Below are 12,971 nucleotides of genomic sequence, written 5' to 3' on the forward strand. Positions count from 1 at the left end.
TGATGGTTACTTGTAGTGTAGGAGATACACATGATGGTTACTTGTAGTATAGGATATACACGTGATGGTTACTTGTAGTGTAGGAGATACACATGATGGTTACTTGTAGTGTAGGAGATACACGTGATGGTTACTTGAAGTGTAGGAGATACACGTGATGGTTACTTGTAGTATAGGATATACACGTGATGGTTACTTGTAGTATAGGAGATACACGTGATGGTTACTTGCAGTGTAGGAGATACACGTGATGGTTACTTGTAGTATAGGATATACACGTGATGGTTACTTGTAGTGTAGGAGATACACATGAGGGTTACTTGTAGTGTAGGAGATACACGTGATGGTTACTTGCAGTGTAGGAGATACACGTGATGGTTACTTGTAGTATAGGATATACACGTGATGGTTACGTGTAGTGTAGGAGATACACATGAGGGTTACTTGTAGTGTATGAGATACACGTGATGGTTACTTGTAGTGTAGGAGATACACGAGATGGTTACTTGTAGTGTAAGAGATACACGTGATGGTTACTTGTAGTATAGGAGACCACGTGATGGTTACTTGTAGTATAGGAGATGCACGTGATGGTTACTTGTAGTGTAGGAGATACACGTGATGGTTACTTGTAGTGTAAGAGATACACGTGATGGTTACTTGTAGTATAGGAGACCACGTGATGGTTACTTGTAGTTAGTAGTATAGGAGATGCACGTGATGGTAACTTGTAGTATATGAGATACACGTGATGGTTACTTGTAATGTAGGAGATACCCATGATGGTCACTTGTAGTGTAGGAGATACACGTGATGGTTACGTGTAGTGTAGGAGATACCCGTCATGTTTACTAGTAGTGTAGGAGATACATGTTATGGTTACTAGTAACGTATGAGATACGCATAATGGTTACTTGTAGTGTAGGAGATACACGTCATGGTTACTAGTAGTGTAGAAGATACACGTGTAGTGTAAGAGATGTACATGTTGTGTAGGAGATGTACGTAATGGTTACTTGTAGTGTAGGAGATACACATGTAGTGTAGGAGATGCATGTGATAGTTAATTGTAGTGTAGGAGATACATATGTAGTGTAGGAGATACGCGTGATTGTTACTTGTAGTTTAGGAGATATATATAATATGTAGTGTAGGGGATACACGTGATTGTTACTGTAGTGTATGAGATACACATGTAGTGTAGGAGATGCATGTGATAGTTAATTGTAGTGTAGGAGATACACGTAATGGTTATTTGTAGTGAAGGAGATACACGTGTAGTGTAGGAGATGCATGCGATAGTTAATTGTAGTGAAGGAGATACATATGTAGTGTAGGAGATACACATGTAGTGTAGGAGATGCATGTGATGGTTACTTGTAGTGTAGGAGATACATATGTAGTGTAGGAGATACACGTGATGGTTACTTGTAGTGTAGGAGATACATATGTAGTGTAGGAGATACGCGTGATTGTTACTAGTAGTTTAGTAGATATATATAATATGTAGTGTAGGAGATACACGTGATTGTTACTGTAGTGTATGAGATACACATGTAGTGTAGTAAATGCATGAGATACACGTGATGTTTACTTGTAGTGAAGGAGATACACGTGTAGCGTGTAGGTAATGGTTACCTAATTGCCTCCGAGTTTCGGTTACTAGAAAAATCACTATTCAGACCGTTCCTGTTACAAACATGTTTATTCACTGTAGTCATAGAAAACCGGTTCATAGATGTATCAACGCCAGTATTGATATTCAACAATACATTGATTACCCACTAGTGCTAGAAAGCCACTTGACAAAGAAAATCGATCCGCTGATTCGTGAGTGGTGATGTGAATTAACCATCCCAAACTAGAGACTTACGGAATCGATCGATGAAACTATAGTACCAAGTACGGTGTTAAACTACAAAATGCAGCAGATCATGGAGCATGTACCGGGCAACTCTGACAGTGTTAAAGTATAGAGTGAAGCGGATACAGAAAAGCTGATAGTTAACCATGCAAAGCCGATATAATCAAAAATAGTCAATCGTTTAAAGGGACAATTCAGTCCAAGAGAACATTAAAATTTGTACATATATCAGAAAAAATCCAGTTCTAATGGAAATTAGATCAGTCGGTTTTACTGTGATATGCCAGAAAAGCCCATGGTGGTGAAATGCGTGTGAAATGTGCAAACTCGCTCGCTGTCCGCCATTCTAATTGTGGTCAAACATCTTGTATGCCGAAGCCTGTCCCTTACTCGTAGAGTAATGCTACTTTTGTCTAGAACTGCTCGAATCGCTCTGACAGTAGTGTGTTTACCTTATTAGGTGAATTATCTTGCCTAAAAATAATTTTATCACCTCAAACGTGGCTATGTAGTTCATTTGCTTAACGTGCGTGACTTTGGCTTGGATATGGGTACAGCGTACATCTTGTACCTTCTTAATCGTGTTAATCAACAATTTGTAATTACAATGGTATCAATTAAAATACTAAACATTGACGTGGAATTTGTCAAGAATTTATGTCATATGTTTCATAAGAAATGTAGAACAATACATTTATGCCATATTTTGCTTCTTGGTTGTGAAAAAGAATTAGCCAGTATTAGCCTGAGTGAATTGTCCCTTTAACTCCGTTTAATTATAATGAAGCCGTCATGACTTCATCAGAGATTTAGTTGATATTATATTACTATCGAAACATAGGAATTGTTGCACTGTCAAAAAAGTGTATGTACATGTAGTTGGTATTATCTACTGTATAAATACAGTTGTAGTGATACAAATATCGTTGCAGTGATGATACTTCATCGGTGACCGCCTTATATCCCTACGGCCAAATAGTCCGAAGGCCCATTAGTCATAAGGCCCGTTAGTCCGAAGGCCCAACAGTCCCGAAAACGGATAATATAACTGGAATTTATATGCGAACAGAAATCGAAATGAAACAAACGTTTATTACGGTTTTAGATGCTAATTACATGTATGTGACTCTATAGATTTGACATGAAAAATGATAACAAACAACGAAATGTTGTAAATTAAAAAAAAGAAAGAGCATAATCTTGAAATAGGTAAACGTATCTGATATTAAAAAAGTATATGCATTTTATATGTACAATGCAATCGGTTTAACATCTCCCCCTAAAATATCATTATGCGGACCATTTCCGTCATTATGGGTAGAATGAATAACAAGTCAAACAAAGGGGAAGGAAACGCAAAAATAAGTCGTTAAATACATGTACATATTGTACAATATAACGACGTTTACAGGTATAATAATGCTCATTTTTCGATTCGTAAGATTTGGTTATATACATCATTTATTCATGGAGCAACGTTAATCCTAATGCATTCAAATTACAGTGTACATAAGGCTTACAATGGGACATCTTAAAGCTTGTATGTTCGCAAGATAATTCATAGAACGTATGCATGCGAGATATCTTATAAAATATAACATATCAACTTTTTTTATTATCATCTTTTTTTCGTGAAAATACAACTATACGTTAATTTTAACAACTATATAACTTACAAAATTTACTGATTTTCGGACTAACGGGCCTTCGGACTATTGGGCCTTCGGACTATTGGACCTTCGGACTAACGGGCCTTTGGACTATTAGACCATAGGGATATAAGGGTGTCACTGATACCGGTTTGTACGATCATTACAATGTCAAACGTTAAAATCATGGCATTGTCAATTTGTTATTTTGATCTGTGTCTCTGAAATCCTCGATACTCCAGGGGTTCCGATCACTTACGATTTCTACACCCCTGGACTATCTCATAGTAAAACTGAAGACAGCTCAGGGGGGGGGGGGGGGATCTGAACCAATCACTGACCAGCAAAAATTTCCTGTGAAAACTACAGAGCGACGCCCAACTTCAAAGACATACAGTCAATCACAGTGTACCGTTATACGACTCTTTTGGTGTGCATCAAAGGACTAAATTACCTGTTCTGGTACCTTCAGTTTTACAGTTACTATGATATATGCCAAGGCTGTAGAGACCGTAAGTGATCGGAACCCCTGCAGTATCGAGGATGTGTCTCTGACGGCACACTTCTGTGAAATAACACTATAAAAACGGCTAAAGTCTCACTATATCACAAGGAGACATAACACTATAATATATCTCAGCCTCCCAAACATACTGACATTCATGCACACAACATCGCATACATGATAGAAGACCGTTGTCAACCAACAAAATTTTGATATATTTGAAAAACTGCATACGTGCATGTTCTGTTTAATTTACCTGATATTCTGCTCTAAAATGTATTTGAATGAAAAAAACAACCTTATTGCGTTCGAACGCAATACTAAATACGTAAGAACGCAATACTAATGTGATTGCACGTTGTTAAGCAATCGCTACGAATACGTGAGCTAGTCATCATCACGATTATGATGGCTAAATAAAAATAATAAAATTTCCGCTAAAATTCGATTACTCTAAAATAAATATGTTTACAGTATAATTTATTGGACTTAAGTTCCAGAAAAGAAAATCACTGAAAACTAGATATGTCTATATATATAACGTGTATCTATACCCCACAGCTGACATAGCTCTGTGCCAGTTGCTGTACCTCAATATTCTCTGCAATACTTATTCTTTGTTTTGTTTCTCATGTGATAATAAGCAAGGAATATTTTTAGATTCGGCTATATTTGTAACAGGCAGAGTTATATATAGTTCACGACCTGATCGCCTGCCAGATCATTAGCATACGCACATGATCGCTGTGTCTATTTTTAGATTGTTATATCACTCAGTAACGAATACTTTGCAGCGAGCCTTACCTACGCAGCTTCTTGTTTTTATCTATGTACAAAATATTTATACATACAGGGCTTTTTGTTTAACATCTCAGCATGCTTTATTCGCCAACTCAGGTTTACCAGGAAATTGCTGTGGCCTACTTTTAAGCGTAGACGTCAGCTTACTGATAATTTTTAAAGTTCCTGGTAAAACCCGGATTTTGCAGGTCGACTTTTTATATAACATTTGGGTTTTAGTTTCTTATCCAATCAAACATGTTTCATTCGAATTAGCACAGAAGAAATATATAATACATTCAAGTTAGATCCTAGTTACAACTTTTACGTACAATGTATTAATCTGCCCCAGATGCTTCAATGGTTAGGTCTAATATTTGATAGCGCATATGTCTTCCGGATTGCGAGTCAAGGATCTAGGCCAGAGGAATCTTTACAGATATCGCATCATTTATCAAAACTACGTGAGCATACCAGAAAATTGACTAAACTCTACATATATTTCGAGATAACGAGTGTCGACTGTATGAACATTACTATGAGTTCATAACCACCGTCCGTGTACATTGAGTCATCTCCTTCCTGAAATTTATGTTCGTTCATCCTAAAAATAGGTAAGCACGTGTATGTACTGCATTCCAACGTGAAGCGCTGCACGCGTGCCTAAACTGAGCCAGATACAGGTGCAGTTTGGGCGTGGAGTGTTATCCTTTGCGCACCGTGTGGTCTCAGTAAATAGCGGTTCTGTGTATTCGTATTAATTTCTCGTGGATTATCCATAGAATCTCTAGGTTATGATTTAGATAATGTTTCTTTTAAGAGCTATATCATAACGCAACTAATCATCAAAAATACCGGAATTCAGTAATAAGATGTAATCCTTTCTATAAATAGCATCGAATCTATTTTGTCGTCTTCTGCACTTTTTATTCCAATTTGTGCAGATAAATGTACTAAGCATCAGATCAAATTTCTGGTATACATACTTGTGTAACTAGAGGTCAAATATATATATGCATGTAACATTTTGATCAAACGAACGTGCGTAGAATGTAAGCTTTGACAGATGTAACTACAAAAATGTATTTCACAGCGGACATTGAACGGCCAAAGGTTAACGTTGGTATTTGGAATAGTGACGTAATACTAAGGGAGCTAATCAAATCTACTGTTAAGTACGGAATTGTCACCCTCGATGGTCCAGGGGTTACTATCACTGTCGTTATATAACATCGAGGCCATGCGGAAGAGTTGACTTTGATGATATATAACGTCGGTTTGCATTGGGAAATTCCAATTTTACTGTATTAGACATGAAACCATATCAGACAGTTAAATCTATCTACAAGAATAACAATTCAATAAACCAAGACTTTTGTTGGTAATTTTAACATGTTTTTCCATCCCGTAGAAATATATTTGTTCTGTAAAATTTATATGCCATAACTTCGTTTTCTTTGGCAATCGTATGAAAATTATAATGTAATGAATTAAGCTGTACAACTGCATTCAAAGGCACATACGATGCCTTATAAACATTGGTTACATTACACAATATATGTGCTGTAAATGTTGTTATTGTTACGCTATGTTTAAATGAACAAATATCTGTATATGTCACTTTACAAACCATACAAAATGAAACTGTAGACCACAACTTGTTTTCATGGTCGACCATGTGTACTCATTTCACTAGTACTGCACATAAACATCATGATTGATGGCAATACTGCTAAAATTCATATATATTGTAATGATCAAACTGCTAGTTGTGGTGCTAAAATAGCATTTTAAAATCTCTTTTTAATTTGCCAGTTTTATGAACATCATGGTACATATTAACTTTATACATTTTGGTGGTAAAAAGCTTTTAAAATATTTTCTTTAATTCGTTAGTATTATGACCATTAAGGTAAATATAACTTTATACTTAATAGATAGAGAATTGGTATATATGTACAATGGTAAAGACTGATGAAAACATACTTTAATGAACGTGGTATATATTAAAAACTCTGTTGTGAGATTGTAATTTGCTTCCGATAAAAACTATTATAAATAAGAAAAACACCAAAATATTATTCTAAAAAACCATTGGATCACGTTTTACATAGTGACGAGTTCAATAATTTAGGTGTGGTTGAAAAATAGTCAATAACATACAGAAGTAAACAAATTCTATGGATAAAAAATAAACAATGTATAAAGTTACATTGTTTTGACCGGTATCAACAATTGTATGTTTTTATGGTGCCACGCACCGAAAATTTTAAGAAATATTTTGTACGTGTATTTACCTGCAAGGTATTTTTATGTAAATTATTACAACATATTTTCCTTTGCCTATTTTTTTCCTTCAATTAATCTAACACATTATACGTGTCAGTCGTAAACCCGTCAATGTCGGTACTATGACCCAAATATATTCAACACTACGTTGCATTTTACAACAATATTTCCCATCTTATGATAATTACGTAGCGAGCTATTTATAGTTTCTGGATTCGGCTAGCGCCAGTTTGATAAGCTAATCACAATATTCTCCGATTACTCAACTTCCCTACCACCACGCATAATTACATATGAATTAGTCAATGTTTCCCGTACTGGGCGAGCCTGAACCCATACACTCACACGCGTCATGACTCAGACCATGTGAATGAACTATAGTATGATGCTATGACGACAGGCTGTGTTTTCCTTTATTTGGCGGGTCAAGTTATTTTTAGAACATATTGTGTCGGGGAAATTTTTGTCCCAGTTAAAGCTCTGGGTTTTCATTGGGTATTTCTTGTTCTCACACTGACGTCAGACCAGATGCTAGAATCTGATTGGCTTGCGTCTCAGACTGAGTCGTCACGCATATCAAAACGGCTGTTACAAAGAAACCAAGTCATTAGATAGGAGAACTAAGAGCCGAGAGCACGCTTGGATATTATAGTGTTGTTTACATTGTTTACCGTTATACAACACAATTACAGGAATTTTACAACAAATCACCATGAATACAGAAGCACAGAGGCTGATCACTGTGTCCTTAGGAAAAATACAGGCCTCGCGTTCCCAGCGAGGTGGTATAAACTTACATAAAAACTTACTCGTGGCATGTGTGCTTCACAAGGCCAGGACGGCTTACATGATGGACAATTTACAAACTATGTTGTTGAACAGAAAAGCTCAGGCGGAATCTAAACCCGTGGAATCTTCACCGCCAGCCACTCAGATAAGTACAAATAATACTTCTCCATGTAGCACAAATACTACTAGCGTGGTTGTACGAGCCAGCCGTGACGCGACCAAGAGGTCACACGAGGAAACAGAGCAGAGCGGTGAAGCGTATCGCTATCAGAACAAAGAAAATTCACCACCAAAACGCCTTAGGACTGAATCAAATGACAACAGTGACCAAAAACTGTCTCAAGATTTATCATGCTCAAAATCTAAATCTTCGGATGTAAAGAAATCGTGTAGTTTGATAACCGTTTGTGCGAGCAACAATCCCGTGACCCCGATAAGTCAATGTACGGAACAGACAAAGGTCACAGCTGCTTACGTCAACAGCCAGTCATGTGTGGGGTGCGTAAAACGTAGGCGTTTCAGCACGGACTCAACAACGGATGAAGAACACGAGGGCGTCAAACGACCTCGTATCGAACGGGTCATCGATACCAGCGATGACGCAACAGACTCGGATAATGTGTTCCTCCCGGACCTCCCGAGGGAGTCCCGGGGAGAGGACAGGTTACAACAACAACAAGACAATTTACACAGTGTAGTACAGAATTTACAACCAGAATCCATTCAAATAACAAATCTCGTCACAATTTTCAACACAGGATTCGGTGGTCTTTGTGAAAAGAATTTATCGGACAATGTTGAACAAGTTGACTGCAATAACAACGACAATGGGAAAGATCGATTGGACACTGTCACGTATTATAACAATGTGCACGGACACAAATTTTCAGTGTTGGACAGCTGTAGTACGCAGGTGATCGATTCAACAAAGGTCGACTCGGTTCCCATGCCAACGGCTATTGCTGTGTAGCGGACCGTGAACTGTTAACTGTGATTTTCCGCATTTAATTAGACTGTGAACTAATTGGATAACGGAACTTTTAGTAAGACCATATGGCCAGTGTGTTGACTTTGTGCTTTTTGAAGAAGAAAAAACGAAGTAAACAAAGTTTAACTATTGATATAATCAATTTGTCAAATATGTTCATTAAATGAACACATGATTAGTTGCGTAATCAGGGATTTATACATAAAGTTGACATAGGTCACGAGCCGCGTGCTGGGTCTATTTCAGAATTAATTGGAAAAACAGGCTGTGACGTCATTGATCTCATGTTTGTTAGAATTTTAAGGTCACATTACAAAGGATCCGTCCAACTTGAACTCTTGTTTATGAACGGTGTCTCTTGGGCACATGTCCAAATCGCCATTCAATACAAACAGGATGTATCCACTGTAAGCATTTTAAGAATCAATTCGAACGTAAATTGATCTTTTTGGTTCGTTACTTTTGACATCATTGTTTCAATTCTATTTAAATCATGACAACATTATGAATTCAAAATTAATTTGATGACCAATTAATCCAATTAATGTTAAGTACCGTGAGCGTATGTGTGAGGTTATGTGTACAACGTACACACTGACTGAGAACATGTGTACTAGGTAACCCTACCGCGACTTTGGGAGCGCTATTTATTGACTGGACCGGATGTGGTGTTTACATCTGTGAGTGGGTGGTGAACAAAAGCTGCGTATACATGTGTGTAAATGGTGTACGTGTGTTATATGCCGATGAATGAATTGAGAGAGTCTTGCATATACGATTTGGCTGAGAGAGATCGAATTATTTAATATTTATGTCAAAACAGCGATGCTGATATTTAATACACAAAAAAAAACCCGAAGAAAATAAACATTAAAAAATATTAAAATTTATTTTATTCTTTGTGTTATATTTAATGAACGGATTATTTAGTATATTAATTTGTGTTTGGAAAATAACAACATTTTGTTTGGAGCGTGTTATGCAAAACAAATATGAACAATGGCATAATGAAAATGTCATTTAAGGATTTGACCCCGGTATGATTTCAGATTTCTTTATTACGCTCTGATACACTTAGGATTTGACCCCGGTATGACGCATGTGCTTTAAATTTGTACACCAGTAGACTGATCAGACTCTGCTTCAGTACGCGATACCATGACGCCAAACGCCCCGATGACGTCAGCAAACAAAAGATGTGGGGTTGATGGGTGTCAGAAGAAATAATATAATGTGATCAGAAAATCTGGAGAAAATAACCAGAAATATATAAATAAAAAACGCGGAAACCGACTGCATCAAAGAGATTGTGCTGTGCGCTGAAAACTAATGATGTCCAGTGACGTCACGTTCAGGATGAAAACAAAGCAATTGTATAATTATGACCCCGGAAGATGTTTTATCCGAAAAAAAACACTTCTGAGAGATTGGTATCGGCTAGATTGGTTTTCCTCTAGTCTAAAGAGAATGTTTTATGTTATCAGGAAATATTGATTTCCTAGTTATAACCAGTGACATAGGAAAAATTCTTGAATTAACATAGAAATTTGCGATTGACTAGGTTTCATTGTGTTATGTAGCTAATGTGTAACCGATGTAAAATAAATATGTAAACGAGAGAAAGCTAAGCCAATCCTGATTAGCATCTGTTAGCTTCCTGAGTATTATCTGCAGACGTTTGACGTCATTGTATGATGTAACTCAGAGTTGTGAAATACTTTTCACAATAGGATGAATTCTTTCGTAACAATTATGTGTACATGCAAGGTAACATGTACTACACACGTGTAAAATATTCCTGGAATGGCTGGAGTGATAACGTTATCGGTAATGCTCAGTAATGTATATACACGGATTCCTTACTAGCCGATCAAAGGGGTTTGTAGGTGCAATCTGCCAACATATGGTCCTGAGTTTATCGCCTACATGACACCACATAGTGACGTCATCGATTTGGGTGGACAACCCACTATATTTAAAATCTAAATTTAGACAATTCCAACTAAACATCGTGTTGGGTCGAAATCTGCTTGTAGTAGTTGGTGACTATTATTTAGCGAACGATTAGTAACAGGAGACAGGTGTATGCTCAACCAAAGGTTGTGAAACCGCAACAGGACAGACCGTACCTATTCTCAATGGTTTATACTTTATTGAATTCAGGCATGAACCTAGCTATTGGATTTGGTTTTTATTCGGCAGTCCACCGAGATCTGACACGAGGCTTCACAGAATACGGACAGAATGTTCTCCTAAGAAATGACCAGGATGTTAGTGTATACGCTTCATAGTTCCTATTTAGATATGTATCATACGTGTCATTATGTTTACAATGGTGATTACAATCTTCTAGACACAATGCGACGCTTTCTTACACACTCACACATATATATATATACATAGTCTTAATCAACAAGATTAACTTCCTTGTAAATCTAAGGAGGGTGCTCCCGATCTGTCAGTTAGGAGGAATATATACCACTCTGTCCCAACCCTAATTGTCCTCGTATGACCTCTAACCTAAATATTAAATAAGGTTATAATCGACAGCCTTATAGTGCTCTATTTAAGCTTCTCTCAAGCAATTTACATTCATTTATGAACTAATGAGTGTCAGTTCATACGGACACGAGATACGCAGATCACAACTTAGTAATATACTTGTATCTTTCTTAAGTACATTTGCATATTCTAACTCCTTCACCCCTACACATTTAGGTTCTTAATCAAAGACAAGACCAGTCCATTATGAAATTTTAGAGGTGAGTGAGTTAAGTAAAGCTCGCCAACTTGGTACACGTATGCTGAAAGTCGGACAATAATCCTTAGCTTAACCGTTAGCATCTGTATCATTACCCTCTGCAATATCAATAATTGACCAGAGTTTAACATCTCTTTCGTTATGTGGATAATACGACAGTGATAGAATCCCCTGGAATATCGAGTATACGATATCATATTCCAAAGCCTAATGTAAGGATCCAATGGTATTCAAACGACCATATCTATCGAGGCTGTCAGCTTAATAATATAATCGATATGTCCAAGTGTGGTATCGGGGTCAAAGGAAATCCATGCTATAACGGTCATTGACTTATGTCCGAAGCTTGCCACCAAGGAAAGGGGGAAATTCGGACATACTATAAGTGTCCTTTTAAAATCTGGATTCAGGATGAAGAGAAACTCGGGACTCTAATCGTCAATATTTACAGGGTAATTATGTTGATAGTAAACCCTGGAGTATCGAGGATGAGGAGGAAGTCCGAACTGTCAGCATCCGCATCATTTTGTCCAAAGCTGCTTCACACGTCCATGTAACAGTAACAATCTAGGGAAGGGAGACACATTCAGCCTCCGTAAGTACAAGGATTGCCGCGGGATTGGTCATTTTGTCTGTATTTCCTGTTGTGTCGTGAGCTGGGGATTGGTGTCTTTCGCCTACACGATAATAAAACATCGTCCGCACACATGAATATATTAATATGTACATTATGCATTATATGAATTACACCATCTGTCGTCGTGAAATTGATTTCGATCTACTTCGAGGAAGCAAAAATCAATTTCGCACCTATATAATGTACATTAAATACCTATGCTATCCTACCTGATTGGCAAACAGAATCAGGATTATCTCCGCAGGTATATTGTCTATTTATGTCCGACATGCAAATGATTATAGATTATTTATGAGGATAGCCTCTGGTCAGCGGTACCATATTGTCCAACTTTTGGCTACCATACCACTGGCATGGCTACGTTTATTAATGAATGTGAACCCGGGAGGTTGCCCATGGATACGAGAGCTAGCCAAAGTTGATATATACAGAAAAAACCTGTCTTAGCGACCGCCTCTGTATTAAGACTGCCTACTTAATGATACCATTTTCTCTGGGGTCAATTTGAATACAATTCAACCTGTCTATAAAGACCATTTCCTCTGTCACCATCCTCGGTAATCCAGGCAATATATGTAAATTATATCGCAGGTGTTACCGACAATATCCTGTCCCTTGGACGATCTTTATAGACAGAGTTACCGTAGTTAATTTGGTTTGGTTTGGTTTGGTTTTAGATGCTCCACCGCCGACAGAGCATAAATGATAT

The 12,971-nt window shown here is 37.3% G+C and overlaps 1 protein-coding gene across 1 annotated transcript; it reads left to right on the plus strand.

Annotated features, from left to right (window-relative positions):
- The first annotated feature begins 7,799 nt into the window (after positions 1 to 7,799).
- LOC138322231 (immediate early response gene 5-like protein) lies at positions 7,800 to 8,846 on the plus strand. Its single transcript, XM_069266274.1, has one exon. The coding sequence runs from the start codon at positions 7,800 to 7,802 to the stop codon at positions 8,844 to 8,846; it is 1,047 nt and encodes a 348-aa protein (XP_069122375.1).
- Positions 8,847 to 12,971: the final 4,125 nt, after the last annotated feature.

This window comes from Argopecten irradians, chromosome 4 (genome assembly GCF_041381155.1).
Source record: "Argopecten irradians isolate NY chromosome 4, Ai_NY, whole genome shotgun sequence".
NCBI classification, from domain to species: Eukaryota; Metazoa; Mollusca; class Bivalvia; order Pectinida; family Pectinidae; genus Argopecten; species Argopecten irradians.